Source organism: Pleurodeles waltl, chromosome 9, assembly GCF_031143425.1.
Source record: "Pleurodeles waltl isolate 20211129_DDA chromosome 9, aPleWal1.hap1.20221129, whole genome shotgun sequence".
NCBI lineage: Eukaryota > Metazoa > Chordata > Amphibia > Caudata > Salamandridae > Pleurodeles > Pleurodeles waltl.
Genome location: NC_090448.1, coordinates 959085481 through 959106906, shown reverse-complemented (window position 1 = coordinate 959106906; position 21426 = coordinate 959085481). Strand labels below are relative to the sequence as shown.

Here is a 21426-nt window from a genome sequence, read left to right as displayed (position 1 = left end):
GTAGAGACAATACAAGCAGTCTTTATGTGGATCATCCACATGGAGCCTTTTCTTTCTACAGGTCTTGCAAGGGCGGAAAAGGCCATTTCTAGAAGAATCCGACATTTTTTAATTTCTCTGAGAGAAAAAAGCTTCTGAAGAAGTAGAAAACTGAGGAGAGCTCAGGGAGGCTCCCTTCACACGACCTGCGGTAGAAAATCTGAGGGAAGGAGCTTCTCAGGAGAATGTTCAAGAGGGTGCTGGTGCCTGATTGGTCAGCAGGCAAGTTTGGGTCCTTTTCACAAAAGGACCTGTTTAGGCTAAATGAGTGACTGGTATTTCCATTATAGCCTATGGCAAAAAAAATGTATTTGTTAATTATTGCTATTTTATGTACCGTGGGACTCCCACTTCGACGACGGGGATGATTCAAGCATGTGTATTTATGAAAGATCCAATACTGGATAAGTATTGCTCCAAGTGTTACACATTTGCAGTGGAATGTCACTCATAAGCACACTGAAAGCATGGAAATATCACATATGAGCAATTCAGAAAATTAGCAGCTATGTTTAACCTGTGAACGCACCACCATAATTTAATCTATCCTTAACACTGTACATTCATGTTATGCTATGAAGTCATGTTGCATGGAGTCCCCTGGAATGACGTACCAGTATCGCACACAAACTAAATCATCAGCATTTAAAAGTAAATCCCAGGGGGGAAGAGGGTTTCTCTTGCGGGAGCGCAACATCTGTATTTTACTTAATCCTACAGGCCAAAGCATGATGACCTCTTTTTGTCTGGATTTACTGGGAAAAATTATCACTGTCCCACTAACACGGTATCGGACTAAAGCAGGCCACGTTTTAATAGCCATGTACGCGAACAAGTTACTTACCTTTGGTACCGCCTTATCTGGTAGAGATTCCTAACCTTTGACTTGAATTCCCTTGAGTAAGCTTCAAATCTGGAATCTTTTTGCTGAGCAATACCTTGCGCACGCGTCGGGTGACGTTCAGATATGCGTGCGTCGCCTGGCTCTGGATGGCTTTGTTAGCGTTGTTGGAGCTATCTGACAGGTGATGGTCACCTATAAAGGCACCATCCCGACGCACGTACGCCAGTTCTTTTATCCACAACACTTCAACGCCAGAAGTGCTGAGTTATGGACAGAGCCAAAATTTGTCTGTGCAAAATTAGGGCCCTGAAAAGGTTAAGCCTTAACCCTAGGAGACATCTCCGCAGAGCAAGGAGGCATGGGTGGGAGAAAGGAATCTGCAGGTAGATAGAGTCTCTATCAGATAATGCGTTACCAAAGGTAAAAAACTTGTTAATCTGATAGAGATTTCTAGCTGCTTATTCCTTACCTTTGAATAGATACCCAAGCCATAATACTCCTGGTGGTGGGCTGCGGATACTTCTCATTACACTAAGAAGTCCTGTATGGCTCAACGGGCAAAGTGCCCGTCTCTTCCTTCATACATGACTGTCAAGGCAGTAATGTTTTGCAAACTTGTGCAAAGACCCCACGTTGCTGCCTGATAGATCTCCAGGACTGGTACGCCTTTATCTAGTGCAGTGTTAGCAGCTTTGCCCCTGGTAGAATGAGCTCTCATGGCCCTCAGAAGGCTGCTTCCTGGCCATTGCGTAGCATATCTTGATGCAGAGAACGACCCAGTGCGAAATAGTTTGTTTCTGCACTGCCTGACTGTAGGGAAATGGCTCCCTGTTGCTGTTATCCCCCACCTGTTGCCTGATATTGACACTGACTTGACTGAGAAGTGTGCTGGGACCCTGCTAACCAGGCCCCAGCACCAGTGTTCTTTCACTTAATATGTACCATTGTTTCCACCATTGGCTCACCCCTGGCACTCCGATAAGCCCCTTGTAAAAGCATTGGAATAGCCAGTCTCCAGGTGGGATCAACAGTGTGCCCAGAGCAAATCAGGGTTCACACTGAAGCTACATTAGTCTCTGAGGGTTGGGTGAACCTAGCCACACTTGCTGCCTGGCCACCTAACATGCAAAAATACAGGCAGCAGCTCTTAATCAATGGGACTAGAGTAGAAACCCTCAGGGATACAGGTGTCAGTGTCACAATTGTGAGAGCCAAACTGGTTTCCCCAGGACAGTACCTGGCTGGACAGACATATCCAGTCACAAATGCTGACAATCAAACTAAAGTCCATCCCATGGCAAGGGTAACTTTAGAATGGGGAGGGGGTCACTGGCCTGAAACAGGTGGTAGTCTCCTCTGCAATTCCAGTAGAATGTCTGCTAGGGAATGATCTGGAGTGCTCAGCATGGGCTGAGGTAGAGCTCAAGATCCATGCAGCCATGCTGGGTATCCCTGAACTGGCGTGTGTCAAGACAAGGGCACAGTGAAGGGCTCAGGGTGAAAAAAGTGTTGGAATCTGGAATAATGGCCAAACCTTCCAAGAAAAAATGAAAGAAGACTGGGGAACCAGCTTCAACACAGCAAAAGAAACAGAACCTCTCTTTCCAGGAAGACGTTCTATCCCCTGAGGGAACTGAGTCCATGGAGCTGGAGCCTTACCAGGTTGAGCTCGTGGGCCCAGGGGGACCCTCAAGGGAACAGCTGTGTAAGGGGCAAGAAACTTGTCCCTCTCTTGAAGGCCTAAGACAGCAAGCAGCTGAGCAAGAAAAAGGAACTGTCAGTAGAACTCACAGGGTCTATTGGGAAGATGGACTCCTCTACACTGAGGCAAGAGATCCCAACCTTAGTGCCGCTAGGAGAGTCGTAGTGCCTTAGGAGTTTAGGGAGTTAATTCTGACCTTAGCCCATGACATTCCCCTTGCTGGGCATTTGGGACAAACCAAGACATGGGAGAGATTAGTCAACCATTTCTACTGGCCCAATATGTCCCAGAAGGTAAAGGAGTTTTGCAACTCCTGTGTCATCTGTCAAGCCAGTGGTAAGACGGGTGGCCATCCAAAGGCCCCCCTTATTCCACTTCCATTGGTGGGGTTCCCCTTTGAGATAGTGGGAGTGGACATAGTGGGCCCACTTGAACCTCCCACAGCATCAGGGAATAAGTATATCCTAGTAGTAGTGGATCATGCTATTAGGTACCCTGAAGCAATTCCCCTTAGGCCCACTACTGCCCCTGCAGTAGCAAGAGCACTCATTGGTATTTTTACCCGAATGGGTTTTCCTAAGGAGGTGGTTTCTGACAGAGGTACCAACTTCATGTCAGCTTACCTAAAACACACGTGGAATGAGTGTGGGGTGACTTACAAATTCACAACACCATACCATCCACAAACCAATGGTCTTGTTGAGAGATTTAACAAGACATTGAAAGGCATGATCATGGGGCTCCCTGAAAAACTCAAAAGGAGATGGGATGTCCTCCTGCCATGCCTGCTTTTCACCTACTGAGAGGTGCCTCAGAAGGGAGTAGGGTTTTCCTCCTTTGAACTTATGTTTGGCCATCCTGTTAGGGGAGGACTTGCTCTTGTTAAAGAAGGCTGGGAGAGACCTCTCCATGAGCTTAAACAAGATGTGGTGGACTATGTACTAGGCCTACGTTCAAAGATGGCAGAGTACAAGGAAAAGGCAAGCAAAAACCTTGAGGCCAGCCAACAACTCCAGAGGATGTGGTATGACCAAAAGGCTGCTATGGATGAGTTTCAGCCAGGGCAGAAAGTCTGGGTTCTGGAGCCTGTGGCTCCAAGGGCACTTCAGGACAGATGGAGTGGCACTTACCCTGTTCTTGTGAAAAAGAGTCAGGTCACCTACCTGGTGGACCTAGGTACTAGCAGGACCCCCATCCATGTGAACCGCCTCAAATCCTTTCATGATAGGGCTGATGTAAACATGTTAATAGTTACAGATGAGGACCAGGAAGCAGACAGTGAACCTCTCCCTGATCTCCTCTCCAGTGACCTTAAAGATGGCTCAGTAGATGGAGTGATCTATTCATTCACCCTCTCTGGCCAACTGTAGGCAAGTCCTCCAGCAGTTTGCTGGGCTCTTTTCTTTAACCCCTGGTCAGACACACCTGTGTACCTATGATGTGGACACAGGAGACAGTATGCCTCTCAATAATAAAATATTCAGGCAGTCTGACCAAGTTAAGGAAAGCATCAAAGTGGAAGTCCACAAGATGCTGGAGTTGGGAGTGATTGAGCACTCTGACAGTCCCTGGGCTAGCCCAGTGGTCTTGGTCCCCAAACCTCACACAAAAGATGACAAGAGAGAGATGAGGTTTTGTGTGAACTACAGAAGGCTTAACTCGGTCACCAAGACAGATGTTCACCCCATCCCAAGGGCAGACGAGCTAACAGACAAATTGGGTACTGCTAAGTACTTAAGAACCTTTGATTTAACAGCATGGTACTGGCAAATAAAAATGGCACCTGGAGCAAAAGAGAAAACAGCATTCTATACACCTGATGGGCACTACCAGTTTACTGTGATACCCTTTGGCCAAAGAATGCCCCTGCCAACTTCCAAAGGTTGGTGGATCAAATCCTTGCTGGCTTGGAGTCCTTTAGTGCAGCTTATGTTGATGAAATTGCTGTCTTTAGCTCCAGCTGGCAGGATAACCTGGTCCACCTGAAGGTTTTGCAGGCCCTGCAAGCAGCAGGCCTCTCTATCAAGGCATCTAAATGTCAGATAGGGCAGGGTACTGTGTTTACTTGGGACACCTTGTAGGTAGAGGCCAAGTTCAACCACTCCAACCCAAGATCCAGACTATTCTGAAATGGGTAGCTCTACAACCCGGACTCAAGTCAGGGCATTCCTTGGCTTGACTGGCTACTATATGAGGTTTGTGAAGGGATATGGATCAATAATGACACCCCTCACATAACTGACCTCCAAGAAAATGCCCAAGAAAGTGAACTGGACCATGGATTGTCAAAAAGCCCTTGACACCCTGAAGCAAGCTATGTGTACAGCGCCAGTTTTGAAAGCTCCAGATTATTCTAAGCAGTTCATTGTGCAGACGGATGCCTCTGAGCATGGGAAAGGAGCAGTCCTGTCCCAAACACATGATGATGGCCTTGACCAGCCTGTTGCTTTTATTAGCAGGAGGCTACTCCACAGGGAGCAGCGTTGGAGTGCCATTGAGAGGGAGGCCTTCGCTGTGGTTTGGTCCCAGAAGAAGTTGAGACCATACCTTTTTGGTTCTCACTTCATAGTTCAAACTGACCACAGACCTCTCAGATGGCTGATGCAAATGAAAGGAGAAAAGCCTAAACTTTTGAGGTAGTCCATATCCCTATAGGGAATGGAATTTGTAGTGGAACACAGACCTGAGACTGGCCATGCCAATGCTGATGGCCTTTCCAGGTTCTTCCACTTAGAAAATGAAGACTCTCTTGGGAAAGGTTAGTCTCATCCTCTTTTGTTTTGAGGGAAGGAGGGAGGGGAGGGGGGGGGGAGGGGAAGTGGGGGTTATGTAAGGAAATGCCTCCTTGGTATGGTTACCCCCTGACTTTTTGCCCTTGCAAGTTATGACTTGAAAGTGTGCTGGGATCCTGCTAACCAGGCTGCAGCACCAGTGTTCTTTCCCTAAACTATACCTTTGTTCCCACAATTGGCACAGCCCTGGCACCCAGATAGCCCTTGTAAATGGTTCCCCTGGAACAAAGGGCCTTGATGCCAGGGAAGGTCTCCAAGGGCTGCATCCTGTCTTATGCCACCCTTGGGACCCCTCACTCAGCACATGTACACTGCCTCTCAGCTTGTGTGTGCTGGTTGGGAGAAAATGACTAAGTCGACATGGCACTCCCCTCAGAGTGCTATGCCCACCTCACACTACCTGTGGCATAGGTAAGTCACCCCTCTAGCAGACCTTACAGCCCTAAGGCAGGATGCACTATACCACAGATGAGGGCATATGTATACGAGCACTATGACCCTACAGTGTCTAAGCAAAACATTAGACATTGTAAGTGCAGGGTAGCCTTAAAGAGTATATGGTCTGGGAGTTTGTCCAACACGAACTCCACAGTTCCATAATGGCTACAGTGAAATCAGGGACGTCTGATATCAAACTTCTTATCACAATAAATGCACACTGATGGCAGTGTGGGATTTATTATAAAATGAACCAAGAGGGCATCTTAGAGATACCCGTGAATACCAGTCCGACTACTAGTGCTAGGCTGACCAGTTTTTGCCAGCCTGCCACAACCAGACGAGTTTCTGGCCACATAGGGAGAGTTCCTTTGTCACTCTGTGGCCAGGACAAAGCCTGTACTGGGTGGAGGTGCTTCACACCTCACCCTGCAGGAATTGTAACACGTGGCGGTGAGCCTCAAAGGCTCATGCCTTTTGTTACAGAACCCCAGGGCATCCCAGCTAGTGGACATGCCCGCCCCTACAGCCAGTGTCCCCACTTTTGGCGGCAAGGCTCGAGGAGATAATTAGAAAAACAAGGAGGAGTCACCCACCAGACAGGACTGACCTTAAGGTGCCTTGAGCTGAGGTGACGCCTGGCTTTAGACTCCTCCATCTTGAGATTGGAGGATTCCCCCAATAGGATTAGGGATGTGCCCCCTCCCCTCAGTGAGGAGGCACAAAGAGGGAGTAGCCACCCTCCAGGACAGTAGTCTGCCCTCCTGACCTAAACACACCCCTAAATCTAGTATTTAGGGGTGACGCTGAACCCAGGAAATCAGATTTCTGCAACCTATACAAAGGAGGAGGACTACTGACCTGAAAGCCCTGCAGAAATGACGGAGACGACAACTGCTTTGGCCCCAGCCCTACCAGCCTGTCTCCAGATTCAAAGAACCTGCACAACGACTCATCTGAGGACTCAGGGGACTTACCTGCACCTAAAAGACCAAGAACCTCCTGAGGACAGCGGCTTTGTCCAAAATCTGCAACAAAGAAACCATCTTTAAAGAGACTTCAGCCTCACTCCAAGAGCGTCAGTATCAACACTCTGCACCTGACTCCCCCGGCTCGAGTCTGGAGAAACCAACACCGCAGAGAGGGCTCCCAGGCGACTCCAACGACGTGGACACCCTGAGTCGTCCTCCCTGACCGCAACTGCCTGGTAAAGGAACCCGAGACCTAGAACAAGCACACAGCACCTGTAGCCCCCAGGACCGAGAGGAACCACCTACCAGTGCAGGGGTGACCAGCAGGTGGCCCTCATCCTAGCCCAGTCGGTGGCTGGCCCGAGAAGTCCCCCCTATGCCCTGCCAGCATTGCCAGAGTGACCCTCCATTGGTTTCGACGACAAACCAGACACCCACTTTCCACACTACACCCGGCCACCCCTGTGCCGGGTGTGTTTTGTGTGCTTGTGTCCCTCCCCTCCCCCCCCCCCCCCGAGTGCTCTACAAAACTCCCCTGGTCTGCTCCCGAGGACGCAGGTACTTACCTGCTAGCACACTGGAACCGGAGCACCCCTGTTCTCTATAGGCACCTATGTGTTTTGGGCCCTCCTTTGACCTCTGCACCTGACCAGCCCTGTGTTACTGGTGCGGTGGCTTTGGGGTTGCCTATACCCAAGAGACTGTGTAAGTGCTTCACCTACCTGAAAGACTAACCAATACTTACCTCCCCCACAACTCTTGAATTTTTGCACAGTGTCCACTTTTAAAATAGATATTTGCCATTTTAACCAGAACTGTGTGTACTACTGTTTTAAATCAAAGTTCTATACTTACCTGTGTGGAGTACCTTGAATTTTTTGTACTTAATTTATTTTTAGAACCACACGATTCAAATTTGAGTTAAGAAATGAAAATGTCACTTACCCAGTGTACATCTGTTCGTGGCATCAGTCGCTGGAGATTCACATGTTCTGCATAGCTCGCCATCTGGTGTTGGGTCGAAGTGTTACAAGTTGTTTTCTTCGAAGAAGTCTTTCGAGTCACGGGACCGAGTGACTCCTCCTTCTGTCTCCATTGCGCATGGGCGTCGACTCCATCTTCGATTGTTTTCCCCGCAGAGGGTGAGGTAGGAGTTGTGTTGTAGTAATAGTGCCCATGCAATGGAGTGACTAAGTATGTACCTATTTAAGGCTAAAATAATATATATACAAATATACAAAGTTGAAGCTAACTTCCGAATTGCTACAGGCTCCCGGGGAGGTGGGTGGGCACATGTGAATCTCCAGCGACTGATGCCACGAACAGATGTACACTGGGTAAGTGACATTTTCAGTTCGATGGCATCTGTCGCTGTAGATACACATGTTCTGCATAGACTAGTAAGCAGTTATCTCCCCAAAAGCGGTGGTTCAGCCTGTAGGAATGGAAGTGGTTTGAAATAATGTTCTTAACACGGCTTGACCTACTGTGGCTTGCTGTGCGGATAGCACGTCTACACAGTAGTGCTTGGTGAACGTGTGTGGCGTAGACCATGTGGCTGCCTTACATATTTCTTGCATTGGGATGTTTCCTAGAAAAGCCATGGTAGCACCTTTTTTTCTGGTTGAGTGTGCCCTTGGTGTAATGGGCAGTTGTCGTTTTGCTTTAAGGTAGCAGATTTGGATGCATTTAACTATCCATCTGGCTATACCTTGTTTTGATATTGGGTTTCCTGCATGAGGTTTTTGGAATGCAATAAATAGTTGTTTAGTCTTTCTGATGTTTTTCGTTCTGTCAATGTAGTACATTAATGCTCTTTTGACATCTAATGTATGTAGTGCCCTCTCAGCTACGGAATCTGGCTGTGGGAAGAACACTGGTAGTTCCACTGTTTGATTTAGGTGGAACGGTGAAATAACCTTTGGTAAAAATTTAGGATTAGTCCTTAGGACGACTTTATTTTTGTGTAGTTGTATAAAAGGTTCTTGTATTGTAAACGCCTGAATTTCGCTTACTCTTCTTAGAGATGTAATGGCGATGAGAAATGCAACCTTCCAGGTTAGGAACAGTATTTCGCAAGAGTGCATGGGTTCAAAAGGTGGACCCATGAGTCTTGTTAAGACAACATTTAAGTTCCATGAAGGAACAGGTGGTGTTCTTGGTGGTATAATTCTTTTAAGCCCTTCCATGAATGCTTTAATGACTGGTATCCTATATAGGGAAGTTGAATAGGTAGTCTGCAGGTATGCAGATATTGCCGCAAGGTGTATTTTAATGGAAGAGAAGGCTAGGCTAGATTTTTGTAAGTGAAGCAAGTAACCCACTACATCCTTTGGAGTTGCGTGTATAGGTTGGATCTGATTATGATGGCAGTAGCAGACAAACCTCTTCCATTTACTTGCATAGCAGTGCCTAGTGGACGGCCTTCGGGCTTGCTTTATGACTTGCATACATTCTTGGGTAAGTTGTAAGTGTCCGAATTCTAGGATTTCAGGAGCCAGATTGCTAGATTCAGCGATGCTGGATCTGGATGTCTGATCTGTTGGTTGTGTTGTGTTGTGTTAACAGATCCGGCCTGTTGGGCAATTTGATGTGGGGTACTACTGATAGGTCTAGCAGTGTTGTGTACCAGGGTTGCCTTGCCCAAGTTGGTGCTATTAAAATGAGTTTGAGTTTGTTTTGACTCAATTTGTTTACCAGATAAGGAAGGAGGGAGAGGAGGAAAAGCGTAGGCAAATATCCCTGACCAGTTCATCCATAGGGCATTGCCTTGGGACTGCCTGTGTGGGTATCTGGATGCAAAGTTTTGGCATTTTGCGTTCTCTCTTGTTGCAAACAAGTCTATTTGAGGTGTTCCCCAGAGTCTGAAGTAAGTGTTTAGAACTTGGGGGTGAATTTCCCATTCGTGGACTTGTTGGTGATCTCGAGAGAGATTGTCTGCAAGTTGATTCTGGATCCCTGGAATAAACTGCGCTATTAGGCGAATGTGGTTGTGAATTGCCCATCGCCATATTTTCTGCGCTAGAAGACTCAACTGCGTTGAGTGTGTGTCCCCCTGTTTGTTTAGATAATACATAGTTGTCATGTTGTCTGTTTTGACAAGAATGTATTTGTGAGTTATAATTGGTTGGAAAGCCCGTAATGCGTGAAAAACTGCTAGCATTTCTAGGTGATTTATATGCAGTTTTGTTTGATGTACGTTCCATTGTCCTTGTATGCTGTGTTGATCGAGGTGTGCTCCCCACCCTGTCATGGAAGCATCTGTTGTTATTACGTATTGTGGCACTGGGTCTTGGAATGGCCGCCCTTTGTTTAAATTTATACTGTTCCACCATAGAAGCGAGAGGTAAGTTTGGCGGTCTATCAACACCAGATCTAGAAGGTGACCCTGTGCTTGTGACCATTGTGATGCTAGGCACTGTTGTAAGGGCCTCATGTGTAGTCTTGCGTTCGGGACAATGGCTATGCATGAAGATATCATGCCTAGGAGTTGTAATATCATCTTTGCTTGTATCGTTTGTGTTGGATACATGCGTTGTATGATCTTGTTGAAATTTTGAATTCTTTGTGGACTTGGAGTGGCTACTCCTTTTGTTGTGTCTATTATGGCTCCCAGGTATTGTTGTACTTTGCACGGCAAAATGTTGGATTTTGCAAAGTTGACGGTGAAACCTAGTTTGTAGAGGGTTTGTATGATTTGATTTGTGTGTTGTAAGCACTTTGTTAGTGAATTGGTTTTGATTAGCCAATCGTCTAGATACGGGAATACATGTATTTGCTGCCTTCTGATGTGTGCAGCCACTACTGCTAGACATTTTGTAAAGACTCTTGGTGCGGTTGTTAAACCAAAAGACAATACTTTGAATTGGTAATGTATTCCTTTGAATACGAACCGAGGGTATTTTCTGTGAGATGGATGTATTGGTATATGGAAATACGCGTCTTTGAGGTCTAAGGTTGTCATGTAGTCCTGTAGTTTTAGCAATGGTAACACCTCTTGTAGCGTGACCATGTGAAAGTGGTCTGATTTGATGTAGGTGTTTAGTATTCTGAGGTCTAGGATTGGTCTCAGTGTTTTATCCTTTTTTGGTATTAAGAAGTACAGTGAATAGACTCCTGTGTTTATTTGTGTGTTTGGTACTAATTCGATTGCATTCTTTTGCAATAGTGCTTGAACTTCTATTTCTAGAAGTTCGGAATGTTGTTTTGACAAATTCTGTGCTTTTGGTGGTATGTTTGGAGGGAATTGTAGGAATTCTATGCAATAACCATGTTGGATAATTGCTAAGACCCAAGTGTCTGTAGTTATTTCCTCCCATGCTTTGTAATAATGACCTATTCTTCCCCCCACTGGTGTTGTGTGGAGGGGGTGAGTGACATCTGAGTCACTGCTTGGTTGTAGGGGTTTTGGGGCTTTGAAATTTTCCTCTATTCCTAGGGAATTGCCCTCCTCTGTATTGGCCCCGAAAGCCTCCCCTCTACTGTCCCTGGTAGCTGGACGGTGTTGCCTGCGAGGTGCTGGCTTGTGTGGCCTGACCCCGAAACCCCCCTCTAAAGGGTGTCTTGCGGAAGGTGCTGTAGGTTCCTCTGCTCTGCGGGGAGTAGAGTGCGCCCATGGCTTTAGCAGTGTCAGTGTCTTTTTAAGTTTTTCGATTGCCGTGTCCACTTCTGGTCCGAACAGTTGTTTTTCGTTGAATGGCATATTGAGCACTGCCTGCTGTATCTCTGGTTTGAACCCAGACGTTCTGAGCCATGCGTGCCTTCTAATGGTCACAGATGTATTAATTGTTCTTGCAGCTGTGTCTGCTGCGTCCATAGAAGATCGTATCTGGTTATTTGATATGTTCTGTCCTTCCTCAACCACCTGCTTTGCCCTTTTTTGAAGTTCCTTGGGTAGATGCTCGATGAGGTGTTGCATCTCATCCCAATGGGCTTTGTCATAGCGCGCAAGTAGTGCTTGAGAGTTAGCGATGCGCCACTGGTTTGCAGCTTGTACTGCGACTCTTTTCCCAGCTGCATCGAACTTGCGGCTCTCTTTATCTGGGGGTGGTGCATCCCCAGATGTGTGGGAGTTGGCTCTTTTCCGAGCTGCTCCCACTACGACGGAATCTGGTGGCAGCTGCGTGGTGATGAAAACAGGGTCTGTAGGAGGTGCTTTATATTTCTTTTCCACCCTTGGCGTTATTGCCCTACTTTTGACCGGCTCCTTGAAGATTTCCTTAGCGTGCCGAAGCATACCTGGCAGCATAGGCAGGCTTTGGTAGGAGCTGTGGGTGGAGGAGAGGGTGTTGAATAAAAAGTCATCCTCGACTTGTTCTGAGTGGAGCTTTACGTTGTGGAATTGTGCTGCTCTAGCCACCACTTGAGAATATGCAATGCTGTCTTCAGGTGGTGAGGGCTTTGTTGGATATGCCTCCGGACTGTTGTCCGACACTGGGGCGTCATAAGTCCCAAGCGTCTTGATCCTGGTCACCTTGGCTCATGGTGGTGTGAGTCGGGGAATGTGACGGAGTTTGCATCGGTGAGACGTTAATTACAGGTGGAGGAGAGGGTGGCGGAGTCACCTTTTTCACCATCTTTGTTTGTGGCGCCTGGTCTGTTTGAAACTCCAGTCTCCTTTTTCTCCTAATAGGGGGAAGGGTACTTATTTTTCCTGTTCCCTGCTGTATGAAAATACGTTTTTGCGTATGGTCCACTTCGGTGGATTGCAGCTCTTCCTCAAACCTATGCTTTCGCATCTGAGAGGACAGTGATTGCTTCTCTGTATAAGAGCCTGGACCTGGGTCGGTTATGGGTTGTTTCGGCACCGAAACCCTGCCTGTATCTTTTTTCGGCTCCGAGGTGGCTTTTTTCTTTTTTTTTTTTTTTTAGAGTCGAAACCTCTCGGCGTCGATCTTCGTTGGTGCCGCTGTCTCGGCGTCGATCCGTTTCTACACCGCTATCTCGGTGTCGTTGCTTCTCTCCAGCACTTTCTCGATCCCGAGAAGGCTGCGTGCCGGTGTCTCGACCGGAGTCGGACGATCTCGGCACTGTTTGGGCCTTTTTCGGTGCCGATGGTCGGTCACCAAATTTATGGGTGGAGCCATGGCCTGGTGGCAGTGGCGTCCCCTGGGCCTTGTCACTTTTCTTATGTGTTGTTTTCGACGTCTTACTCACGGTTCTTTGATCGTCGAATTCCTCGGAGTCCGATTCGTGGATCGAAAAGGTTTCTTCTTCCTCTTGTTCCTCGAACTCTCGGTGCGCTGTCGGCGTGGACGCCATCTGAAGTCTCCTGGCTCGACGGTCACGGAGTGTCTTTCGGGACCGGAACGCGCGACAGGCTTCGCAAGTCTCCTCACTGTGCTCAGGTGACAGGCACAGGTGACAGACCAAATGTTTGTCTGTATACGGGTATTTGTTGTGGCATTTGGGACAAAAACGGAACGGGGTCCGTTCCATCGGCGGTGTTGGACACGCGGTCGGGCCGACCAGGCCCCGACGGGGGATCGAAAAGTACCCCGAAGGGCACCGGAGCGCGTCGATCTTCGATGCGGTGTTGAATCTAACTACGTCGATCCCGAACGCAACAATACCGACGAAAATCTTCCGAAATCTACTAACTTTCCGTTCCGAAACTCGGAGCGACAGGAACACGTCCGAACCCGATGGCAGAAAGAAAACAATCGAAGATGGAGTCGACGCCCATGCGCAATGGAGACAGAAGGAGGAGTCACTCGGTCCCGTGACTCGAAAGACTTCTTCGAAGAAACACAACTTGTAACACTCCGACCCAACACCAGATGGCGAGCTATGCAGAACATGTGTATCTACAGCGACAGATGCCATCGAACATATATTTTTCTATATAAAAACCTATTGCCCTGGGGTTAAGTCTTTGAGTGTGTGTTCCTCATTTATTGCCTGTGTGTGTGTACAACAAATGCTTAACACTACCCTCTGATAAGCCTACTGCTCGACCACACTAACACAAAATAGAGCATTAGTATTATCTAATTTTGCCACTATCAACCTCTAAGGGGAACCCTTGGACTCTGTGCACACTATCTCACATTGAGATAGTATATACAGAGCCAACTTCCTACACTCGGGAAGCCTGCCAGCTGCTCGAAAATCACTACCAGCATCCGGAGTGGACAAGCTACTTCCCTGCAGACCACAGGCACTGACAAGTAGAGTCCCGTCCACCACCTTGCAGCTCCCCAGCCCAACCACTGTGCGGACGACCAGGAGAAGGTACTTATGCTCAAAAGAACTAGAGCTTTCTCTGCACCAGGAGTGAAGACACCAGGACGAAACCTGGGTCAGGTAGCACCAACCCCCGGGGTGCTGGACGCCCTGCATCAAGCACCAACATTTAGAGCCCAATCCGGATTTCCACTTCACCAGGACCGAGCAGTCATCAAGTGATGTCCGCACCACTGAGACCCACTTTGTGAGAGGCCCAGCAGTCCTGATTTTGCCCCTGCCAGCTGCTGGCCCCTAGCTACGAGGAGCATCTTTGCACATCAGTCCAGCCGCCCTAACCACTCTGCAAGTGAGCCGCCCAGCTCCGAAGAACTGGTTATACTCCCTTACGCCAAGGCCCCATGTGACCTCCAAAATCCAGTTTGGGAGCTCTTGTACTTGTCCCAAAGTCCCCCTGTGCAGCCTATTTCCACACCACACAGTAGCATTCCACGCAATAACCTCACCAGCTCCCTGCTCCCGGTGGAATCTGGGAAATTCCCTAAGAACTACTGGTAATACTTTGGACCTTGGCCCACTACAACTCCAAACCCTCAAACTGACTGTATCTAGCTTTAAACATCTCTGACTTTTCCTTCCCCAGGATTGTATTGTGCATGAAAGCGCACAGGTTTGAACGTTTTAGTAAACAAAATCATTTCATGATAAAAACAGTACTTACTTTTGAACGAAGTTCTTGGTTTAAAAATATATATGAAAAGAAGTGTTATTTTTCTAAATTGGTTTCGGATTTATTCTTTGAGTGTCTCATTTATTGTCTCTGTGAGTACAATAGATGCTTAGCACTGCCCTCTGATAAGCCTAACTGCTCACCCACACAACCGCAAAAGAGAGTGTTAGTTTTATTTTTTTTAGCCTCTGTAAACCAATTTGAGATCCACTGGACTCTCTCCACGGTTAACTTTTTTAGTACACCATATAGAAAGCCAGCTTCCTACAGAAGCATTTATGGGTAATATGGCTACTCAAGCCTAAACTTTTCTTCCGTGGGAGGACTGTTGATAGCAATCAATCCTGGATTGTGACTAGGGTATGTCTGAAACTGAGCCCAAATTGTCAAAGGAACATAACCAGAGAAACGCAAATTAGAAGCAATGACATTTGAGGTTTCTCAAGTTAAGAGATAAAGACGCACCATTTTTAAGTTTCTTATCAGTGCCTTTGTAAATCTTGGAACATTTCCTAGAGAGCTGATCATGGAAATACTACAGAACTGAATAGTTCACACTGACCTCGTGTGCAGCACACAACATATGGCTTGCATGTTAGACAGATCATTTAATCTATTATAAACCACCAGATAAATAAGCCAGCACAGTCTATTGATACCCTGGAACAGGGTTGTTGAAAGGAGAATTTGTGAAGCAGACTTATTACTCTTCAAGGCATATTCTCTTGCACAGCTTGACTGTTAAATGACTGATGAACTTCTGAAAGTAAGCAGTATGATGAAACCAACCTGTCACCCCAAAACTGTAGGCATCCAGAACTGCATTTTGTGTAGTTGTAACACTGACTAGCAGACACAATTCCTCCAGAGACCAGCTGTTTGCCTGTGCAACGTACTGTCTTGTGGCAGTAATGTAAGCTTCGGGGACGAACAAGCCTCCAAGCCATACATGGATATTCTTTAAAAAAAACAAAAAAATAACAGTACATAAGAAGATAGCTGGTGAACAAAGCAATGTTGAGGGCATGACAGCAAAGTATTCACAAGTATTAATATATACAACACATCATGTAAAACCTTTTATATTTAGTCTTTTATTGGCATGTAGGAAAGTGGAGTATTACGTGGTGCTGTTGAGATCACACCATGTAATAATGCATCAATCTCCATCAGGTCCAAATAGGTGCAATAATAAAACCCTTAGCTCAGTCCTGGGCAGCTGTGGTACCCAGCAGTCAGACTTAATGAAAAGAACACGTGCAAAGAAGAGCACGTTACTTATCTTCAGTAACTAATTATCTGGTAGAGACTATCTAGCTGCAGATTCCTTACCTTAGAATTCCCTGGTATCCGTTTTGAAATCAGAATTTTTTCTGCTGAGCAGTACCCTGCCGTTGGGTAGCGTTGTTTGGATCCGCGTGCGTCGTCCAGCTCTGCGTGGTGTCATCAGCATCGTTGGAGCCATCTGTGACGGCACGGTCTTCTATAAAGGCACCACCCCGGTGTGCGTACGTCAGTTCTTTTCCACAACTTCACACGTTAGAAGCGCAGAGTCACGGAAGAACCAACAATTATTTACTTTTCTTTCTTGATTGCTTGAGTACAAAAACATGCCCTTGAAAAAGGGAAAAATCATCAAACACCTAATGTATATATCCACAAAGCGTGGAGGCCTGGGTGGGTGTAAGGAATCTGCAGCTAGACAGAGTCTCTACCAGATAATTTGTTACCGAAGGTAAGTAACTTGTTCATCTGATAGAGACTTCTAGCTGCTGAGTCCTTACCTTAGAATAGATTCCTAAGCTATAACTCCTGGTGATGGGCTGCAAAAAATTCTTCACACGAGGAAGTTCTGTAGGACCGAGCGGGCAAAATGCCCCCTCTCTCCTCTCCTGGCTATCCAGGCAGTAGTGTCTTGCAAACGTGTGCAAGGAAGCCCACTTTGCCGCTTGGCAGATGTCAAGCACCGGCACGCCACAAGCCAACGCAGTGGTAGCAGCTTTCCCCTCTGGTAGAGTGAGCCTTAAAGCCATCTGGAGGCTGCTTCTTAGCCAAAGCGCAGCACATTTTTATACAGAAAACAACCCAGCACGAAATGGATCGTTTCTGGACTCCCCAACCCTTCTTTGCACCAACGTACACCACAAAGAGTTGGTCACTGTAGGAAGTTGGCTTTGTATATACCATCTCAAAGTGAGAGATAGTGTGCACAGAGTCCAAGGGTTCCCCTTAGAGGTTGACAGTGGCAAAATTAGATGATAATAATAATGCTCTTTTTGTGATAGTGTGGTCAAGCAGTAGGCTTATCAGAGGGTAGTGTTGAGCATTTGTTGTACACACAAAAGCAATAAATGAGAACACACACTCAATACCTTAACTCCAGGTCAATAGGTTTTTATATAAAAATATTTTCTTAATTTATTTTAGAACCAGAAGATTCAGAATTCAATTAAGTACATAAATTGTAAGGCACTTGCAAAGGTAAATATGGAACTTTGACTTAAAAAAGTAATTGTAAGGAAATGCCTTTCTTGGCATGTTACCCCCTGATTTTTTGCCTTTTGTTGATGCCAGTTTTGATTGAAAGTGTGCTGGGACCCTGCTAACCAGGCCCCAGCACCAGTGTTCTTTCCCTAAACTGTACCTTTGTTCCCACAATTGGCACAGCCCTGACACACAGATAAGTCCCTTGTAAATGGGGCCCCTTGTATCAAGGGCCCTGATGGAAGGTCTCTAAGGGCTGCAGCATGTCTTATGCCACCCTAGGGACCCGTCACTCAGCACATGCACACTGTCTCACAGCCTGTGTGTGCTGGTGGGGAGAAAATGACTAAGTCGACATGGCACTCACCTCAGGGTGCCATGCCATCCTCACACTGCCTGTGGCATAGGTAAGTCACCCCTCTAGCAGGCCTTACAGCCCTAAGGCAGGGAGCACTATACCACAGATGAGGGCATATGTGCATGAGAACTATGCTCCTACAGTGTCTGAGCAAAACCTTAGACATTGTAAGTGCAGGGTAGCCATAAAGAGTATATGGTCTGGGAGTCTGTCAATTACGAACTCCACAGTTCCATAATGGCTACTCTGAAATCTGGGAGGTTTGATATCAAACTTCTCAGCACAATAAATGCTCACTGATGCCAGTGTGGAGTTTATTGTAAAATGCACCCAGAGGGCATCTTAGAGAATACCAATCTGACTTCTAGTGTGGGGCTGACCAGTTTCTGCCAGCTGGCCACAACCAGACGAGTTGCTGGCCACATGGGGAGAGTGCCTTTGTCACTCTGTGGCCAGGAACAAGCCTGTACTGGGTGGAGGTGCTTCTCACCTCCCCCTGCAGAACTGTGCCCGCTACGCCGGCATAGACGACGGAAGACTACAACTGCTTTGGCCCCAGCCCTACCGGCCTGTCTCTTGACTCGAAAACCTGCTACCAGGGATGCATCCAACAGGTAATAGCGACCTCTGAAGCCTCAGAGGACTTCCCTGAATCCCAGGACCAAGAAACTCCTGTGAGCAGCAGCTCTGCTCAACAAACAGCAACATTCTTGCAACTTTTCTACAACTTCAAAGACCTCACTCTTCCTGCCGGAAGCGTGAGACTTAACACTCTGCACCCGATGCCCCGGCTCAAGATCCAGAGAACCAACACCACAGGGAGGCCTCCCCGGCGACTGCGACCCCGTGAGTAGCCCGAGACAACCCACCTGGACCCCACAGCGATGCCTGCAGAGAGAATCCAGAGGCTCCCCCTGACCGTGACTGTCTGTTCAGACAGATGCTGCTGAGGTAGGGTTTGGGGCAGGGGTATGTCAACGTACCAATTAGGGTAAGTACCAACCTGTAGCTTTCATAAGCATAAGTAGAAGGTTGACCCCAGGGAAAAGCATTGGTCAGTCATAGAAAGGGAGAGCTTTGCTGTGGTCTGGGCCTTGAAGAAGCTAAGGCCATACTTGTTTGGCACTCACTTCCTAGTTCAGACAGACCAGAAGCCCCTTCTTTGGCTCAAGCAGATGAAGTGAAAAACCCAAACTGTTAAGGTAGTCCATATCCCTGCAGGGAATGGACTGTACAGTGGAACACTGACCTGGGAGTAACCACTCCAATGCAGATGGACTCTCCAGATATTTCCACTAGGACATGGGGTGGGGGTGAAAGGGGTGGTTGCGTAGGAAAGTACCCTCTTTCTCATTGTATGAGGCACTCTCCTCCGTAGCCACTGTAAGACGGGAGGGAGTGCTAGTATCTGGAGAGGTGTCCAGTCTACTGGCCTCTCCTAGTTCCTCAAACCAGTCCAAGTGTTCAAAATGGGTTTCTAAAGGGCCCAAAGACGCCTCCCGTTCCTCACCAGTGCCTGACTGAACGAGTAAATGCTCAGGCAGTGATCTGGCACCGGAATCAGGGTTGTGCTATGCCATTCCAGCTCACTGGTGCTAAGAATGGGGCACGTGCCACTGGTGGTTCACGAGGCCACAAAGAAGCAGAGGCCGAAGCCACTGGCGTAAAACCAGATGGGGCCTCTGTCGACCCCGCAGGGCCTGAAGGCTCTCCGCTGGGGCAGGCCTGCGAAAACACAAGGCATATGGCCTCGTAAAACTCTCAATTGAGTGAGGTTGCTCCGGATTCCGAGAAGGGAGGAAGGCATTAGTCGGTCCTGGCAAGGTTTCCACTGAACCGCGCCTGGAAGGTCGATGTTCCCTAGTCGCCTCGTCTGCTGATGGGCAAGGCAAAGTCCGCTTGGACTACTTCTGCCTCTTCTCCGAGTGGCATAAAGAGGACTTAGGGCTCCTGGAATGGTCCAGCGACTTTCTCCTCAACCGGGACTGTGACCTCCTAGGAGTTGTTCGGTCTATGTTAGTTTCAGGGATCACTCCCTCAAAGCTTTTGGAGCCATGGCCCGGTAGTCCGAGCACAACTTTGAAAAGTGGTCGTGCTCAAGACACCAAAGGCATACCTGGTGGGGATCTGTCACCAACAATGGCAAGTGCCACATGGCTTGAATCCTGTCTTCCTCAAGGTCATGTTCGCACAGACGAAAAAAAATAGACAAAAAGGTTGAAAAAGATCTGTCGAAAAAGACAGAAGGGTAGCTCTGTTCCAGATCTGCGCTTAACCGGCGCGGAAGGAAAAGAACCGACACATGCACGACAGGAAGGTGCCTTTAAAGGCGACCGTGACCTCACAAACGTCTCCAACGACGCCACCTGACGGCACACCTGGATACTCTAAAGGTAAGGAATCTGCAGCTAGAAGTCTTTATTTAGGTTGTGTTTGTTAAACCTTAGCTCACCCCTGGGTAGCTGTAGGTTCAAGCAGTCAGGCTTGAACAAAGGAACAAGTGTAAACAATTTAAAAGCATCAACACATATAAAAAATAAAAAAAAGCAGATAGTTATGAATCTATGGACACCTAAACGATCCAGAGATATAGAGATAGACTGTACAAAGAACAATAAATCAAGAATTTTCGCTTAACCACAGACACTGGCAAATTCAATGAATTAGACCAATAACTTTTTTAAAGAAAAGTTTCGGCAAAGTAGAATGCTGTTAGTCAGAGTGGCTTTGGGCGACAAACCCCAGCAGACAGCCAGTCTATGGAACCAGCAAGGACCGAGGAAACAGTTACCGCAACATGAAATGCAGTCCTCAGTCCAGTTCAAGTGGTTCCTTGCCATTGACTTCTACCGAGGTCCTGATGCAAAGGATACAGGATGCTAAACAAACTCAAAGATGCTTTAGATGCTTTGTGGTTGACAGGGTTGTTCCTGGGGCCACTCCTTGGTCCACAGTCTTGGTAGGCAGACTCTGGCCACAGAGGTCAACATCCCTCGAAGTCCTCTTTAGTCCAGCAAAAGCCCAGGTGACACTGAACTACTGGTCACAACAAACAGCAACGTGCTTCCTCTAGCGATAATTCACCTTCTGGGTGATCAAACTGCACTCTGTCAACTCCCAGGTCCAGCAAGACTTGGGCACAGCTTTTGAGCGTCAAGTCTTGGTCTCACAGGTTGCAATGCCCGAGGGAGCGACAACCTTTTGATCTGGGCTACCAACTCACCCAGGAAGGCTTCTTAAGCTTTATGTGGCCCTGTGCTGAGAACAATAATTCAGACAACTTACTCTTGGCATTCTCTGCGTCTGGTTGGGCTCCGGGGACGACTTAGCCACCCAGCAGGACACAGGAGGGGCAGTCATTTCTTTGCTACCCACGGATCAGCAGTTCAGTCCAACTTCAGTGCAGCCTCTTCTGAGTTCTGGGTGTCAGGCATGCCCCTTTTATGCCCAGAAAGGGCACTCAGGGGAGGGGGCAATCACTAGCCAATGTTAGCTTGCCTCCTGCCTGATGACAACTTCCTGTGAAGTGTGGCATCTAGCTATCCCAGTGCTCTATTCTGACCATTCCCACGATTTGGGGACTGCTCCCTTAGTGTGTGTGGAGCTCAGTAGCCCACCCTAGAGGTGTGGCTATCTGCGGGCTACATGCCCATGAATAAAACGGTTTGGCCATTGCTCCCTTCCGCCCCCATACTGATGCCAACCTGTATACCCAGACAAAAGAGCACTCTCTCTTGAGTGTGATTACCGTTTAACCATCAAAAGCTGCTTTCCCTTTGAAGAATGCTTTTATGGGCAAACACCCCGTGTGGCTTCCTCCTCCAGAGGCAGGCCTCTATTTTTACCTGCCTTGAAAGCAGTTGCCACATTTCCCCAGGAAGGC

At 47.6% G+C, this 21426-nt stretch overlaps 1 protein-coding gene across 2 annotated transcripts in view; it reads right to left on the bottom strand.

The window, feature by feature from the left end:
• Positions 1–21426, bottom strand: part of DYNC1H1 (dynein cytoplasmic 1 heavy chain 1) — a 916572-nt gene that overhangs the window by 38873 nt on the left and 856273 nt on the right. For both annotated transcript variants that reach the window (XM_069208347.1, XM_069208346.1), the window contains exon 76: positions 15491–15659. In XM_069208347.1, the coding sequence (XP_069064448.1) occupies positions 15491–15659 (169 nt within the window). The remainder of the gene's footprint in view (positions 1–15490; positions 15660–21426) is intronic.